At 32.7% G+C, this 19,875-nt stretch overlaps 1 protein-coding gene across 1 annotated transcript in view; it reads right to left on the bottom strand.

The window, feature by feature from the left end:
- The window catches only part of LOC127834295 (retinal guanylyl cyclase 2-like), a 131,482-nt gene that overhangs the window by 84,975 nt on the left and 26,632 nt on the right, over positions 1-19,875 (bottom strand). Inside the window, exon 2 of the mRNA XM_052360016.1 lies at positions 14,544-15,837. Coding sequence (XP_052215976.1) covers positions 14,544-15,159 — 616 coding nt within the window. The 5' untranslated portion in view covers positions 15,160-15,837. The remainder of the gene's footprint in view (positions 1-14,543; positions 15,838-19,875) is intronic.

Below are 19,875 nucleotides of genomic sequence, written 5' to 3'. Positions count from 1 at the left end.
CTGCATGAAGATTGAGCAATGTATGTGTTCTCTAAAGTGCTCTTAAGTTTTTCTTTTAATTGTCTTTGCTTTGACCACGTTTCATGAAGACACTACATTAATGTGGATTCAAGCGTGTTCACAGGCTGTTTCTTTTATTTGACCTAGTGATCTGGCTTTTGACCCCGCGTGACCCAATTTGAACTCGGTTGTGCTATCATTGACAAAATGTTCTAACCATGTTTTACGAAAAGTGTGCTATATATATATGACCCCTAAAAGGTTTACAAGCTTTGTTTTTAATACGACCTTTGGCCTAGGTTTTTTTACCAATCATTGTTTTTAACTCTACCGATATATAATCGGAACAATGTTCTGACCTTTAAATATATATATATATATATATATATATATATATATATATATATATATATATATATATATATATATATATATATGCAATAAATGTACCCTCTAGGGTGTCACATGATAAATGTTGACGACGCATATCATACGGCACAAGACGAACGGCGAAAATTGGGGCTAAACAGTATATGCATTTGATATTTGAGAACTTAATTTTGATCGGGCTCGGCTAGATTTGCAACAATAGTACATTCCGTGCTGGAAAAATGGTATTGCTTTTTCTTTGTTAAAAAAAAAATTGGATACGTGATTAAAAATCATTAAATCTCTAGAACACCATTTTTATGTGCATCGATCCAATGAAGCGAGCGGTCTGAATATGAAACTAATTTTGTTCAATCACAATCGTTTACGTATTTTACACTATATTGTCTGATTCAGTGCAAATAATTCAGCTGTCTAATGAAAGTGTGGGGATATGTTTGTTTATTCAGGGACCAACAACTGTGCGTAGACAAACGTATAGCTGACATCCTAGTAATTCAATCACAACAGTGCAAATATAACATGATATGATCAAATAGTCTGTCACATAACTACGGGAGTTGCCTTAATGATTAAATTAAGGTCGACGCAATCTTATTACAGGATTGGATAGTTCTCTGAAAGCAGCGTTTACTTAGATTACTTGGAATATGACAGGACCGGAGTTGCGGTAATGCATCGTGACATAACTGATTTGTTTCTCTATACTGTATACAGGCTTTTACGGAAAATATGAAGTTTTGTTGCACAACTTATAAACACAAATGTCAATATATATATATATATATATATATATATATATATATATATATATATATATATATATATATATATATATATATATATATATATTGTAAATTTAGGCTTTACAGGTTTAAAAGATACGTTAACTTAAATATGTCCACAGCTTATTGTAGCATCTAGGGTAAAAGGTTAAATGTAATAATCTTAACACAAAACGATTAAATTAAAAAAATAGTACCTTTTTAAAAGTTAAAATCTTAATCAAGAATAAAATGGTTCACAACTTATCTTTGATGCAGTGAAAATGTAGCATATTCTGCCCAATATATGAAGTTTTAACATGCAAAAAAGTATGCATTTTTTGGAATCTATTTAAAGGTTAAAATGATGTTTCCAATGTTAGATGGACATTTACTTAGGCTAAACATACATTTAGATTTCAAAAATGAACATGGTCTATAGTAAGCTTCATACAATTTTGCCTCAATGTGTCAATGACCGTTCCAACTCTATTGAAATTATTATATTATACCGAGCACCGCATACTGGGCACGAGGTTAAAAAGTGCGAACAAATACACAAACGTTCGAAATTAATATTTTCCTTCACCCTAAATGAGTTTAAATCAAAATGAATTTTACATAAAATTAAAAACAGGTGTTTTGAAAACGGTAACATAATATGAACTAATACCTATATAATTATGGTCTTCCCTATCTCAAAGGGTCTATGGCGAATAGGATTATAAGGAAGCCGCTGTTTGTCTCGGAACAATAAAAGTCGACAGTTCATTTATCGCCACTCAATCTGTATGCAACTTGCTAGCAGACTGTCAGATCATTTATGATATGTCCTTTATGCATGTGATTCTTTACAGGACACTGATTCTTGCGAATGGATGAAGTGTCCAGTGGTTCTAGAAGACAGCTTTCATCTTCTGACAGTCTGTCAGGTGTGTGACTCCTTGACGCCTTGTTCATTTTCCGCTGAATGCATTCAGTATTTAAACAAACCTATTAATCTGTAACTGATTCTTGTGTGACGGCGTGTTACAGCTTATATCTGTTCGAGCGTTTATTTGAATGTGAAAGGTACTTGAACATTTACATATCTTAATTATCTTATTTATTAAAGTGTCGTATGTCTTTTTGTCGTTTATGGTATCAAAGAAGTCTGAAAACCTATACCTTTATTCGGGTCACATGTCGTTGCTTCACTTGTAGAAATGGCTTCAAGCCATTGAATAATTATTCTGAAATCAAACTCAAATCACGTTTTACGGTTGTCTATTCACAATTTTCGTGCATATTCAACTAGGAAGGTCTTCAACGATAACAATCAAGAAAGAAAAAATTCAGAAACCATTAAGTTTCATTATGCCCCTTGATATGTTTCCGCTGCCACAAGTCTTAATATTGTAGCATATGGCTCAATGATCACTATCTTTCGAATGTTAACGTCAGTTCTTCAAGCTCATAATGCTCATAAGGGTCACGGCAGAGTCATTGGAAACTATACATAGTGTTTTGAGTATATGACTAGACAATTATTGCGGTATAAAAGCTGCTGTTTTTCTAATGCATAATTTTGCAAACCGACTCACTTGTTAAGACTACATTCAGAGTAAATATCAATACAATAATGAATGACGACGGACATGTTCAATAATGACGCAATTTTAATATTTGCCGGTATATCCGGTTACTGCAATCTCTACATATAGCGATATATTTATCCGGTTATTACAACATCTAGCGATACGTATATCCGGTTACTGCAACATCTAGCGACATGTATATCCGGATACTGTAATCTCTACATGTAGCGATATGTTTATCCGGTTATTGCAACATCTAGCGATATGTATGTCCGGTCACTGAAACATCTAGCGATATGAATATCCGGTACCCGCAACATCTAGCAATTTGTTAATCCGGTTACTACAACATCTAGCGATATGCATATCCGGTTATTGCAACATCTAGCAATATGTATATCCGGTTACTGCAACATCTAGTTATATGTATATCCGGTCACTGCAACATCTAGCGAAAGGTAAATCCGGTTACTACAACATCTAGTGATAAGTTTATCGGGTTACTACAACATTTAGCGATTTGTAGATCCGGTTACTGCAACATCTAGCGAAATGCAGATCCGGTTACTGCAACATCTAGCAATATGTAGATCCGGTTAATGCAGCATCTAGCGATATGTAGATCCGGTCACTGCAACATCTAGCGATATGTAGATACGGTTAATGCAACATCTAGCGATATGTATATCCGGTCACTGCAACATCTTGCGATCCAGTAGCCGCAACATCTAGCGATTTGTATATCCGGTTACTCCAACATCTAGTGATATTTATATCCGGTTACAGCAACATCTAGCAATACATATATCTGGTCACTTCAACATCTAGCGATATGTATATCCGGTTACTTCCTTATGTTATTTTGTTTCGAAGAGTTTTTTTAGGACATCTGACATGCTTTTATCATACTCTCATACTCTTTAAGTTAACAAGGCATTACCAATTAAGAGTGTACATTTTAGCGGAAATTACTTCAAATACTTCTTTAAAGACAAATTGAACGTTGAACCTACAATGAGTTATGCGATTCTATTTCCGTTTATTGAATACACGATAATTTCTAATCGATATTCTGTTTATAACGTCGCCAGAATATACTGCCTCTACAATTTTGGAACTGCTTCACAAGTTCATGTGGACAAATAATTACTTCGATATTGAAAAGTATGCGTAAAATAACATTCTCCTTACGAATATGAGTTCAATTTATCTAGCTTGAGCCGATTTACATGTAATTCACACCATTTTCGTCATCACAATATTTACTTCTTGTAAAGTGTATGTCTGCTTGATTTTCATATATATATTAAGTATTAACTATTGTTTTGCAATAATATTTCAAATAAACTCTTGTTTTGCGTTAAGATTGCGGCTGAGAAAGTAAAGCCGATATGTCTTACTTAAAACGATTGTAGGAGGCAGTATTGATTAATAAGCACAGATTTAAATGAAGACAGTAAAATGGGGCAAAAGATGTTTGTAATTCTGCTCGAAAGAAAATATACGTACATTTAGATCAGCCTTTTATGGTTTTTAAAATCAAAACGAGCTTTATTAACTATACTTTTACTACACTAAACATATTTTTACATATCTATTAGCATTTTATATTCCTATCTATAAGTACATGTTTTGTATATACCAATATTAAGCTATTTTTATACATATCTATAACTATTTCATAATCATAGCTAAAACTATTCCATATACATGTTTATAACTATTTCTGTATACATATTTACTGCTATTTTATATCCATATCTACAACTATTTTATATGCCTATCTATAACTATTGTATTTGCATATCTATAACTATTTTATAAACATACCTATGATTATTTTATATAAATGTCTGAAAATATTGTATTCACCATGTACAAGGAACAACAAAAATATTTGAACCTTGATAAATACTGATAGATATCAATATCAAAAAGAAAACTTAAGTTTCTAATCGAATGCTATTTTACGCATATTTTGGTATTAACAACTCAAACTATATGTATGATATATACGACAATGTAAAGCGTTTTTTCTTTCATGCCAAGAAGACGCATTTTCTCTGGGTGTTCTTTGAAATATTTTCTCATTTCCGTACTCGCTGTAATTCAATACGAACAATCTGTGAATCAAATTAGTTTTCGTGTGTATGGAATGTTTAACAATCAAGAATTGATTGATAAGACAAAAATGTAAAGCACTACTTCCAATGCTTATGAAAAACATACTCAATAAACCCTTTCAACGTGAAAGTTGTTCTTAAATTATAGTGTAACGTTATGAAACGTTATGAAACGTACATAAAACGTGCTTGGGTGAAAAATATGCATGCTAAAATGCGTGGTGTGCAAAGTCGCAAACAAAGAATTGCATGATAACCGGATTCCAATATTTAAGATAAATGATTTATGTTATTTATAGATGTGCTTTGTGAATTCCACCCTAAATACAACACATGATAAAGATTGCTTCAACAATTGTGTACTGTATTAAACATTATCTCCTTCCACTTTTTTATAGAACAGGACAGAAAAGACAGTTTATTAAGACTTACACAAATGTACATCGTCTTAATACACAAAATATAATACACAATATTGTCATGTGTCTATATATTACAAAGTATTGGTTATAATAAAATTTAATCTACTGTTTCTTTTTTTTTTTGCTCGTTTTATCTCTCGCTTTTGTCATCGTTCAATAAAAAATCTTGATAAAGCATACATTGCACATAAAACGCAATAAAATATCACTATAAGGCAAATTTATTCAATTAAAAAATCCCAAATTTCTTTCCAACTCGATAATTACGACTGTTCGCGCCAAGTTCACGTTACATTACACTATACCAGTCGAACTTTCGGTTGATAAATCAGATGAATATAACCGAAGGCTAAATAAATAACGTTTTTATGGAATAAACGTTTGATAAAATATGTCGGATCTCTTCGCCTTAAGAATCAAAATCAATTATCTGTATAGCAGCTTAAGACTTAAACCAGAAATATTGCACGATAAGAAATTATGTTCTGTTCGTCGTGATGCCAAGTTATCTCATTGTACAGAAATGCAAATGATCTTCACAACTTTAACACGTGAATACGCAGTTGCAGATACTGGTCACCTCAATAATTGGTCGTCAGTTTGTCATTCCTAATACACGAGAATTAATGCTGATATAATCGCTCAGACATTATTTGCTTATTAGCGTCAAGGAGAAAACACTGTGCGGTAACAACGATATTAGGAATGCACGAACATATTCTACTCTGTGCTTGGTCAATGCTGATCAATCACGTTACAACCATCTATGACGAATACACAAATATATGTACAGAACATGAGTATATTTGTTTTCATTTACAGCACATAATTGCTTACACCATTAATAAATGTTGAGAAAAAACATATGCTCAATCAAGGTTCTTCGTAAGATGCGTGTTTGAAATGCCATCGTATTGTTGAGAAGAAATATGAGCTGACACGTGTTTTTACGTGTGAGTGTGATCATCAATAGATGTTTGTAATCAACATTCTCATATGTCAAATGGCCAATGATAACGTTTCGCCGTTAACGCAAACATCTCAATATCCAATCGCACCATTTATATTTCAAGTTAATAGCCACTATGCGTGCTATGTGTAAAATCTGCTACTAATTAATAACAAGTACACGCCATCTTCTCAGGTTCTTATATATTATTATACAAAAATCCTTCAATCACATGCCTTACTATTTTTGTTGCATTCAATCGGCTACTTGCCACTTGTTTCTATTAGAGGGATATTGTGTCATCTTGTTTTACCTCGAATGAACTAGTATCAAACTTGACGATAAATCTTTGGAAATTATAATCTTACAAATTTACTGTGAAACTAGACACTAAATATTTCTTCTACCGTGTATTCTAATAAATGGTCGCCAAGCATTGACAAGTTTCGTTTCGAATTCAGCCGAATTATAATTTTGTTACCACAAACATACAAAATCATGCCACACCCATCGGTCGGTCATGTGGGTTTTTTTCAACGACGCCTAAAAACAATCTCACTGAATCGAGATATAATTGAGACAAATGTTTTGATGAGGTGTTGTTATATTGAGCAAGCAATGTGACTTTCAGAATTTTCCCAGTCTTCTTCACACCCCTAAAAAACGCATAAAATTTTCCTTATAAATATAGAAAAAATAGTTTCATATACTCTTCGGTAAGAGTGTTGATCACTTGATATGAAGTACAGTGAACGCACATAAATAGCACAAAACCAGAGAGAGAGAGAGAGAGAGAATAAAAGGATGGTGACGTGGATGGAGAATGGTTATCTGGCAAGTCGGAGGAATTTATCGGGTGAGCCGACCTATTATTCTATTTATCCTGTCATATTTACAACATTTGTTGAAATGTTTCTAAAATATCTAGTTTTCGAGTATTTTGTGTTTACATATTTAATATGGGAAAAAACAAAAACAGTGTGACGTCACGTCGTGCAAAGCGCTTATGCTAACTTCCATCTTGTTTAACAACACATAAATCGAGTTAATCGTCATTAATTCAATACACAAAGACAAAACAATGCTGTTTAAATAATAATGTTTAAACAAACAGTACTTTACATGTATTTGGTATTTTAAATAGGAAAAAAAACGAATATTTTATTAATAGAAAATAGAAAAGCGCATGCGCGGAGAGCAACTGACGGATATTCGAGGTCACGTGGTCATCTAGCTTAAAATCTTTGGGGATATTAGGTTACCTGGTTATCGGGCTGATTTAAAGGCATGTGCCAGGATATACATGTGTATAGTGAATAATAGGTTGGTGACGTGGATGGAGAATGGTTATCTGGCAAGTCGGAGAAATTTATCGGGTGAGCCGAAGGCGAATTCAGGTTTTAAATGTTTTAAGGACACGTTAACTTACATATTTCCGCAGGTAATTGTGGCATCTAGGGAAAAAGGTTAAATGTAATTATCTTATCACAGGAGTTAATTAAAACAAAAACAGTGCCTTTTCAAACGTTAAAATCTTAAATGTGTGGTGTTGTATTTTCATCGCAAAACAAGAATATAATGAATGGTTCACAAACACTCGTTAATGCTACATATTCTGTCCAATATATGAAGTTTTAACATTTTAAAAATTAAGCATTTTTGGAATCTATTTTAAGGTTAAAATGATTTTCGAATGTTAGATGGAAATTAACTTAGGCTAAACATACATATAGATTTCAAAAATGCACATCGTCTATAGTGAGCTTCATATAATTTTTTCTCAATGTGTCAATGACCGATACCAACTCTATTGAAATCATTAATTATACCGAGCACTACATACTGTGCACGAGGTGAAAACGAGCAAGCAAATACACATAGCTTTGAAATTAATAATTTCCTTCACCCCAAAAGAGTTTTAATAAAACTGAATTATACATGAAATTTAAAACAAGCGTTTTGAAAATCACTTATCGCTACTTAATCTGTATGCAACTTGCCAGCACACTGGCAGATCATGTATGCTATGTCCATTATGCATGTTATTCTTTGCAGGACACTGATTTTTGCGAATGGATGAAGTGTCCAGTGGTTCTATATGACAGCTTTCATTTTCTGACAGTCTGTCAGGTGTGTGGCTCTTTGACGCCTTGTTCATTTCCCGCTGAATGCATTCAGTATTTAAACAAGCATATTAATATGTAACTGATTCTAACATGTTATATCTGTTGGAGCGTTTATTGAAATGTAACAGGTACTTAAGCATTTGCATATCTTTATTATCTTATTTATTAAAATATCGTAAGTCTTTTTTCGTTTATGGTATCAAAGAAGTCTGAAAATCTGCACCTTTATTCTGGTCAAGTTTCATTGCTTCACTTTTTGAAATGTCTTTTATCCATTGAAGAATTATTCTGAAATCAAACTCAAATCACGTTTAACGGTTGTCTATTCACAACTTTTGTGCATCTTCAACAAGGAAGGTCATCACCGATAACAATCAAGAAAGAAAAATGCAGAAATCATAAAGTTTCATTATGCCACTTGATCTGTTTCCGCTGCCACAAGTCTTAATATTATAGCATATGGCTCGCTGATCGCTATCTTTCGATTGTTAACGTCATTTCTTCCAGCTCATAATGCTCATAAGGGTCACGGCAGTGCCATTGGAAACTATCCATAATGTTTTGAGTATATGACAAGACAATAATTGCGGTATACAAGCTTTTTTCTTCTTATGCATAATTTTGCCAATCGATTCACTCGTTACGACTGCATTTAGAGTAAATAGCAATACAATAACGAATGACGACGGACATGTTCAATAATATTGAGGCCATTTTTATATTTGCCAGTGCTTAGCCTCGATTTCGAAAAAATATTGCAACATCTTGAAATATGTATATCTGGTTACCGCAACATTTACATGTAGCGATATGTATATCCGGTTACTGTAACCTCTAGCGATATGTATATCCGATTACTGCAATATCTAGCGATATGTATATCCGGTTACTGCAACATCTAGCGATATGTTTATCCGCTCACTGCAACATCTAGCGATATGAATATCCAGTAGCCGCAACATTTTGCGATTTGTGTATCCGATTACTGCCAACATCTAGCGATTTGTATATCCGGTTACTGCAACATCTAGCGATATGTATATCCGATTATTGCAACATCTAGCGATTTGTATATCCGGTTACTCCAGCATCTAGCGATATGTATATCCGGTTACTGCAACATCTAGCGACATGTATATCCGGTTACTGTTACATCTAGCGATATAGATATCTGGTTACTTCCTTTAGTTATTTTGTTTTGATCAGTTTTTAAAGGACATCTGACACGTAAGCTAAAAGGTTGGATATTGTTGGTGTCAACGTCTGTTCATGCAAACGTTTCCATTCTAAAGCTTTCCATCATATTGTGATTCTGTTTTATTGTATAAACTCTACATGAATTTTGACAGTCATGCAATGTGCGATACGTACAGCCGGCTCAACGCCATACACAATTAACGTTGTTATGACTGTTGCCAAGCACAATACATGTTTTGATTGGTTTTAATAATATTTTGACTGCGAAATCATGCTTTTATCACACTCTTTAAAGGGACTCTCAACCGCGATTGACGAAAAAAGAAAAGTTGTGAAATCGAAAGTACATCGCGAAAATAGGTGACATAACGATATACACACTATAAATAACACAAGTAGATTGATCATTTTATATATAAAATATATACAATTCACTACGCATGCACAATTTGCATTCCTGGGTTTACCAAGTGACGATTATGATCAATCTAATGGCGTTATTTATAGTTAACTGGTAGGTACCTGGTAGACGTACCCAGTAAAATTTATTACCGAATATATACTGAAAATATGAAAACTTAACAACTTTTTTCAAGTAATGTAATATACCAGTTGTTATATTTTAATCAATATAAGCTAAAAATTGTATAAAAATACGGTATTTTATAACTTTTATTTTTTCGTCAATCGCGGTTGACAGTCCCTTTAAGTTTAAAAGGCTAACCAATCGAGAGTGCACATTCTAGCGAAAATTACTTCAAACAGTTCTTTGAAGACAAATTGATTGTTAAACCTACAATGAGTTATGTGATTCAATCTCTGTAGATTGAATACACGATATTTTCTTATCGATATTCTGTTTATAACGTCGCCAGACTATACTGCCTGTACAATTTTAGAACTGCTTCACAAGTTCATGTGGACAAATAATTACTTCGATATTGAAAATTATGCGTAAAATAACATTCCCCTTACGAGTATGAGTTCAATTCATCTTGCTTGAGCCGATTTACATGTAATTCACACCATTTTCGTCAGCACAATATTTACTTCTGGTAAAGTGTATGTCTGCTAACTTTTCATATATATATTAAATGTTAACTATTGTTTTGCAATATTATCTCAAACAAACTCTTGTTTTGCGATATGATTGCGGTTGAGAAAGTAAATCCAATATGTCTTACTTAAAAAAGATTAAAGGAGATAGGTTGATTAATAAGCACAGATTTTAATGAAGACAGTAAAGTGAGGCAAAACATATTTATAATTCTGCACAGTTACATTTTATACAGATGGCAGCTTCACATGTAATTGTTGTCCCATAAATGGCTTTTGAAAGAAAATATAAGTACATTTAGATCAGCCTTTTTATGGTTTTTAAAATCAATATGAGTTTTATTTACTATACTTTTTATACACTTAACATTTTTTACATATCTATTAGCATTTTATATTCCTATCTATAAGTACATGTATTGTATATACCAATCTTTAGCTATTGTTATAAATATCTATAACTATTTCATAATCATAGCTATAACTATTTTATATACACATTAATAACTATTTTTGTATACATATCTTCTGCTATGTTATATGCATATCTACAACTATTTTATATGCCTATCTATAACTATTGTATATGTATATCTTTAACTATTTTATAAACATACATATGACTATTTTATATAAATGTCTAAAATATTGTATTCACCATGTACAAGGAAAAAATCTTTGAACCTTGAACATTTTGATAGATATTAATATCAAAGAGACAACTGAAGTTTCCCAATCGAATGCTATTTTACGCTTTTTTGTCTTAACATCTCAAGCCATATGAATGATATCTACGACAATGTAAAGCGTTTTTTCATGCCAAGAAGACGCATTTTCTCTGGGTGTTCTTTGAAATATTTTCTCATTTCCGTACTCGATGTAATTCAATACGAACAATCTGTTAATCATATAAGTCTTCGTGTGTATGGAATGTTTTACAATCAAGGATTGATTGATAATACAACAATGTAAAGCACTACTTCCAATGCTTGTGGAAAAACATAATTAATAAACCCTTGCAACGTGTGAGTTGTTCTTAAATTATAGTGTATTAAACGTTATGAAACGTTATGAAACGTACATAGAACGTGCTTGGGTGAAAAATATGCATGCTAAAATGCGTGGTGTGCAAAGTCGCAAACAAAGCAGTGCATGATAACCAGATTCCCATGTTTAAGATTAATGATTTATGTTATTTATAGATGTGCTTTGTGAATGCCACCCTAAATACAACACATGATAAAGATTGCTTCAACAGTTGTGTACTTTATTAAACATTATCTCCTTTCACTTTTGTATAGAACAGGACATAATAGACAGATTATTAAGACTTATACAAATGTACATCGTCTTAATACACAAAATATAATACAAAATATTGGCATGTGTCTATATAGTACAACGTATGGGTCATAACAAAATTTAATATACTGTTTCGTTCTTTGCTCGTTTTATCTCTCGTTTTTGACATCGTTCAATAAAACATCTTGATAAAGCATACATTGCACATAAAAAGCAATAAAATCTCACTATAAGGCAAATTAATTCAATTAAAAAATCCAAAATTTCTTTCCCAATCGAAAATTACGACTGTTCGCGCCAAGATCATGTGACATTACACTATACCAGTCGAACTTACGGTTGATAAATCAAATGAATATAACCAAATGCTAAATAAATAACGTTTTTTTTATGGTTTTAAAGTTTAATTTAATTTGTTGGATCACTTCGCCTTTAGAATCATAATCAATTATCTGTATAGCAACACCAAAGACTTGGGCCAGAAATATTGCACAATAAGAAATTATGTTCTGTTTGTCGTGATTCCAAGTTATCTCATTGAACAGAAATGCAAATGATATTCACAGCTTTAACACGTGAAGACGCAGTTGCAGCTACTGGTCACCTCAATAATTGGTCGTTCGCTTGTCATTCCTAATACACGAGAATAGATGCTGATATAAACGTTCAGACATTATTTGCTTATTAGCGTCAAGGAGAAAGCACTGTGCAGTAACAACGATATTAGGAATAAACGAATAGATTCTCTGTGCTTCGTCAATGCTGATCAATCACATTACAACCATTCACGACTGAATAAACAAATATATGTACAGAATATCAATATATTTGTTTTAATTTACAACACGCTATTGCTTACAATATCGATAAATGTTGAGAAACAAAATGCTGAATCAAGGTTCTTTTTAAGATACGTGTTTGAAATGCCATCGTATTGTTGAGAAGAAATATGAGCTGACACGTGTTTTTACGTGTGAGTGTGATCATCAATAGATGTTTGTTATCAACATTCTCATATTTCAAATGTTCAATGATAACATTTCGCCGTAAACGCAAACATCTCAATATTCAACCGCATTATTTATATTTCAAGTTAATAGCCACTAAGCGGACTATGTGTAAAATCTGCCACTAATTATTAAAAAGTACACGCCATCTTGCTCAGACTCTTATATATTATTATACAATAATCCTTCAATCACATGCCTTACTATTGTTGTTGCATTTAATCGGCTACTTGCCACTTATTCCTATTAAAGGGATATTGTGTCATCACCGCGAATGAACTATAGAATCAAACTTAACGATATATCTTTGGGAATTATAATCTGACTAATTTGCTGTAAAACTACACACTAAATAATTCTTCTAGCGTGTTCTGCAATAAATGAAAGTCGCCAAGCATTGCCAATGTTCGAATTCAGCCAAATTATCATTGTTGTTACCACAAACATACCAAAAAACCTGCCACATCCATCAGTCGGTCATGTGTTTTTAGACAAATGTTTTGATGAGGTATTCTTGTATACTAAATGATAAAATATGACATTTTTGCAGTGAAATAACAGCTGTGAAAATAAACAAATTGTAACTTTTACCGGTGAAAATAACACATTTTCGAAACTACTTTTTATATTTTTAGATTATCATATCAATTTTTCTATGATCACGAATGAATTAAAATCGATATGCCACCGAATCCAACAAATTTTCTTTTTATTTTATGCTTTTTTCACCGTTTATTTACATAGTTAAAGGTTTTATCTAAAGAATTTCGCTGGGATAATGACGTCATGTGTATTGAAATGTATTGAGGCACGCCACGGGAGCAAAGATAACTTTTCAGCGAAAGGGAAATAGCTGGTAATTATTTTCTTGAAAAAGGGGCTTAAAAGAAACAGAAAATTTGTTCATGTCAGTGTAAGATCGTTTGTTATTTCACTCGTGATCATAGAAAATAATATATTTTCTATGATCACTCGTGAAATAACAAACGATCTTACACTGCCATGAACAAATATACTCTATTTATTATATTGAGCAAGCAATGTGACTTTCAGAGTTTTTGCAGTCTGCTTCACACCCCTTTCAGGAAAATGTCCGCTCCCTAGCGGCCGTGTTTTTCAAGCTACATCTTGATCATGTAAAGATGTGTTATCCAGAGTGTTCGCAAATGAGAATTTAACCGTCCATAACTATTTTGACCAAGTTTTATCCTGATTGGACATGTCACTTTGAGAGTATTTGCAAGGAATTTGTATAACTTGACATCTACCTAGTGTTCGACCCCGTATCGATGAGTTAAACAGTTCATTGAAAGCTATTATTATGCTGCAATAACGTGCCAACATAAATCTAAATAAAAACATGACGCTTATATTTGTGTGGCAGAATACTTGCACAGGTTTATGATCTTGCAAATCCAGTTATCGAAACAACAACAACAACAGATGATCGTACATTACTGAAGCACAGTAAATGACTTACCTGGTGCCTACTTTACGGCAATTCAAACTTCAAAAGTTCAGCTTTAAATTATTAACACGCCAACACATTTTAAAATAAAACAAAACGTATTCAGACCCATAACAATAAGAACATAAGCTTTAAGAATGTTACGTATAAATACAGATTTACCTTTTTGTGTGCCTTCGACGTTTTGTAAAGCAATAATCAATTCTTCAAAGGTGGAGGAATTTCTTATATACTGCATTTGGGGCTCAAATCCACTATGAGTCAACTCGATGAATGCTGCTGCAGACATTGCCATGTTATATTCGTTCAATTCCGCCAAGATGGCGATATGTCCCCATCGGAAGTGTTTAAGTACTATTCGCAACGCGATCGAGATGTCTTCGAAACTTGCGCCTTGCGAAAACACGCTTGCTGCTTCACCCAGTGCGTATCTCGATTTTCCAAATGGCGTCATAAACGTTCTGCGATATATTTCTGAATATTTTAACAGTAAACAATCTAAGTCATAATCGACAAAACTAATGTAAATGTTATAAGATCCCTCCGAGAATAAATCTATAAGATCATTTGTATTACTTTCATATTCACAAGAAATGTCATATGTCATATTCAAGTCAAGCTCCTGCCTAATTTTAGAGTTCAGCAACTTTGTTTCCGGTGAACACACAGGTTCCAGTAATAGAATGGATATGGGCCCGGTTAGCAAAGAAGCCGAGAACGTGGCTTTCTGAAATGCCGTAAAAAGACTTGCAACCAGGTAAGCTCGGATAGCAAACATGCTTGTTATTCCAGGCAACAAGTCGTTTCACTCTGGCCTCGAAAAGCTGCTGCTTGACTTACATCCATTACAACACTCAGTGTTGCGATGTGAGTGGGGGCGCAAAGCAAGATCACACACCTTAATCTCCACTAGTTCCTTGACGTTGATAGTATCCTCCTGTATGTTGTTTCCATGTCTTATTGTCTCCATTTGCCGATGCTTAAACGCGCCTGATTACAGTAAACATAAGATTATGCGTTCGTTTGATTATGTCGCTGCCTGTTTAAATTCCAATCGTTCGTAATTAATAGACTCACATTAGATGGCATACATCCGTACCATTGATTATATTTGTTGACGAACTAAAAGCACTGGCTAATGCTTTATGCTTTAACACTCATGTTACAGTTTAGGAATAATTATTTAATTTCAAATTGATCAATTTCTCAATATCGGTTATGTCCAGATTACACTCTCGAACAAGTTGTGCATGTCATCCCCTCTACGATTTTGACGTCGGGTGTTACTTCCGTAATAAAATAATGTAAACAACACAAATGGGCTCTAGATATAAATCTGTAAAATGATTTGCGTTTTTATTAACACACATCTTAAAACTGAGTTAAATTGTCCATGTAAGTTTATATATCGTGCACACGTGTTCTTCTTATTACTCCAGTCGTGAAAGACGAATCACTGAAACGAAAAAGGCTATAATTAAAAATTACAAAATAAAGAAGAATTGTATTTATCAACTGTGGTCAGCGCGACTTACGTGCGTGTAAGATTGTATATGTTTTCAGACCCATTTGCAACAATGCATTATGCAAACTAACAAGAAGGGATTGTAGGCATACCTGTCATGTAACAGACACATACCAATTATGTTGCTGTTGATTTGGAAGTCTATTACCGACTCAATGCTAATACGGTATAAACATAACAATAAAAACTTAAAAAGTATTTATATCTTCATGAGTAACGTCGATTCGTCATATGACGTATTAAGATTTGTTGTTTGTAATCATTTAACGGTTAACATTTGGTAAAAAAAGTATTGCACATTAACCTAAAATTTCTCCTTATATGATATTCAAGATTCATGTTTATAACTTTTGGACTTTTAAAGTGATTTTTAAGTACACTTGTATTTTAAGTAACAAGTTAAATGACATGAGAAATAAAAGGGACCTTTTATTTCTCATGTCATTTAACTGTTACTTAAAATACAAGTAATTACTTACTCTAAGTGTTTATGTGAAATCACAATAATCACTTATATAAAGTATAATTTCAAATGGTGCAAGTGGGCGAACTTAAAGGGGCCTTTTCACAGATTTTGGCATTTTTTAACTTATTCATTAAATGCTTTATATTGATAAATGTAAACATTGGATCGTAAAAGCTCCAGTAAAAAATCAAGAATAAAATTAAAAAAAGGAAAAGAACATTGCCCGGAGCAGGTTTCGAACCAGTGACCTGGAGTCCTGCCAGAGTCCTAAAGTAAAAACGCTTTAGCCTACTGAGCTATTCCGCCAAGTACACATACCTGTCGTATTTTATACCTTATATAAGCAATCTTTGTAGTTTCACAAAATTTAACGACAAAAACAGAACTCTCCAAATTATTCAATCGTTTCGCGTTGCAACGCTTTATAATTTTTAGGTTTTAAAATCGTCAAAAGATGCATATAATGGCTTTATTAGACCATGGTAAATGTTCAGTATTACTGTTTCCTCACAAATATCATAACTAAAACGAAAATTTGCGAATCTGAAACAACTTTTTTCAATTTTGTCAATTTACCAAAGCGTGAAAAGATCCCTTTAATTCTTTTTATTGTGTTATTCTAATTGAGCATTAAAGGGACTGTCAACCAAGAATGACGAAAAAAGAAAAGTTCTAAAATACCGTATTTTTTAAACATTAATAGTTTATATTGATTAAAATATCACGACTGGTATATTACATTACTTGAACAAAGTTCATATATTTTAGTATATTCGGTAATAAAATTTCGCGATGTGAAATCGAAAGTACATCGCGAAAATAGGTGACATAACGATATACACACTATAAATAACGCAAGTAGGTTGATAATTTTATATACATAATATATACAATTCACTAAGCATGCACAATTTGCATTCATGGGTTTACCACGTGACGATGATGATCAATCTACTGGCGTTATTTATAGTTAACTGGTTGTTACCTGGTAGACATACCCAGTAAAATTTATTACCGAATGTACTGAAAATATGAAAACTAAACAACTTTTTTCAAGTAATGTAATATACCAGTCGTGATATTTTAATCAATATAAACTAATAATTGTAAAAAAATCAAATTTTACAACTTTTCTTTTCTTCGTCGTCGTGGTTGACAGTCCCTTTATTAGTTGTTATCGATTAAAGGCATTCAATGCCAAGCTCCGAACATAACAAAAATGAAAACATCTTATAACAAGTAATTTTAAGGTAATATATAATCATGACGTCACTTTTTAATATGTATAACATGTTACGTAATAACGGCTTATATATTATTAAATTCATTCCAGTAGGTTGTGGACGGCTTAACCCACGGACGAAGAAGAATCGATAATTAGAAACACAAAAGGAAACCACATTGTGAAATGTATATACCAAGCATCATGATAACATCTTATGTACATTTTGAGTAATTACAATATTAAGATGTGTTAGATTGTTATTAAACCTTGCATTTTACCTCTGGTGAAAATACAAAAAGTTGTGTACACTAATCTGTTACAACTATACTGAGTTTGATCCAAGAATCTTAGAAGTTTTATAGAAATCCAGGATCCCGTTTGTTTGTGGTCGGCACATGAACGGACGATATTGCAAAGTTATAGTTCACCGGAGGAACAAAAAGATAGTTATTCTTATTAAAAAATACACGTCATGACCATGCAAAGAAAGTACGTATTACTTATTTTACTTCAGTGAAGCACGAGTTTTATTAACAATATTCATAGATAACGAAAACACCGTGAAGTTAAACATTTTTATAAATAATTAAAATGACCTGATTTTATTGACACGGCGTGGAAATACCAGAAAGTGCAGTTACTGGTTAATATAACGTAAAGGTTTCAACGACGTTCTGCAAATTACATGGAAAAACTATGAAAAACTAATATGAAATGTAATGTCTCTCGGACCATTTTGAAATTGTTCTGGGTAAATACCTTTTATATGCGTGTTTACTTATCAGCGTATCAGTTGATATGCAATAACTATATATATTTATTTTGGCATATTTTACTTTGCAATTATTTGTGATCATTATATTTTTGGATAAACTATGTAATATGGATGTTATTTTATACTGTGGATACATTTAACGTTGGTCTTTAACAGTTTATTTTGTTGTATAATTTTGTCTTGCGTAGTTAAAGGACCCTCATCTATCATTATTTAGAGTCTTCATATGGAACTGTGACAACCTGATATACAGTTTTCAAAAACTGTTTCTTCTTTGTTTAGTATATATAATTATATCGCGTGATATTGTACGGTGTTGTCTAATACTCCTGACATCAAACCCTAGACATACATCAGTGTGAGTTACCGGAGATGTTCTAGCATTGATTTTACAGCAACCGGCACAGAATGTTGTGAAGATCCAGAAACAAGATCCCTCGAAGCGGCCCAGCCGGGACTCGTTTACACACCGGCCTAGTTTTATGATCTGACAAAAACTATTAATTCTTAAAATGTACACCAGTCCCATCTTGGACAGACAATCGATGTTTTGGCTTAAAGCACGGTTAATGACAATGTAAGGTTAATGGCATTGTTTTTCTCATAGACACACTTAGGTTCAAACAAAGTTCATCGTATCATCTTATAACACAACACTGTCCAATACTCATACAATTATTAAAACGCATGTTTCCATTACTTGATAACAATTAAAATAGTCCAGTGTGTACAAAAGTTACTACTGTACAAATATTGTGTGAGTTCTAATGATCAAGGTTTGGTTCTCACAAATTGTAATCAATAAAAACATCTGGTTTTCAATTCGGTTATAACGATTCTTTTTAACTTGTTTTTGTTATCTTTCCGGCATACGCATAAGCTTAAACATTGCAGTAACCCACGTTGGCTTATGAATAGTTATACCATCAGCAACACCAGTGGCAGCAGCAACAGCTTACATCATGTTCAGAACGGCCGTTTAGTACTTCATTATTCTATCCGACTATTAAAAACGTTATTGTGGAGAGGAAAAATAAGATTATATTTGTTTAGAAAGCAATTAGTAGCATGCATGTTAGGTTTACAGTGTACAATCTTTATCATACGAGGGACGTCGCTCTTTATGATATTATAAAATCGATGCTCGTTTAAAATAAATAGCGGCATTTTAATTGAACATGCAGATGTTGATGCCATGGTTTTAGATGTATGAGTACCCACTCAAGGGCGTACAAAACTGCAATGTAACATTAACGCTGGGTAATTTACGGCCTTTTATCATTGGGAATTGCCGCGTGAAGTGTTTGCATATGTTTTGACACCTTAAAATAGCTGGTTATGTATATTTAAATTGAACTTCACAGTAACAATTCAATATAAAATGCACATACTTTTTCATAAAGTCTGTATTCAATATTAATAAGGCTATTGGTTTGTATTGCACAATTGTGAGCAAACTTGTCTGTTGCAGATATATATTTAAAATGCGGTACTGACTACAGC

The sequence above is a fragment of the Dreissena polymorpha genome, chromosome 6 (genome assembly GCF_020536995.1).
Source record: "Dreissena polymorpha isolate Duluth1 chromosome 6, UMN_Dpol_1.0, whole genome shotgun sequence".
NCBI classification, from domain to species: Eukaryota; Metazoa; Mollusca; class Bivalvia; order Myida; family Dreissenidae; genus Dreissena; species Dreissena polymorpha.
The sequence above is the reverse complement of the archived record's forward strand: the minus strand, read 5'-3'. Positions and strand labels throughout refer to the sequence as shown.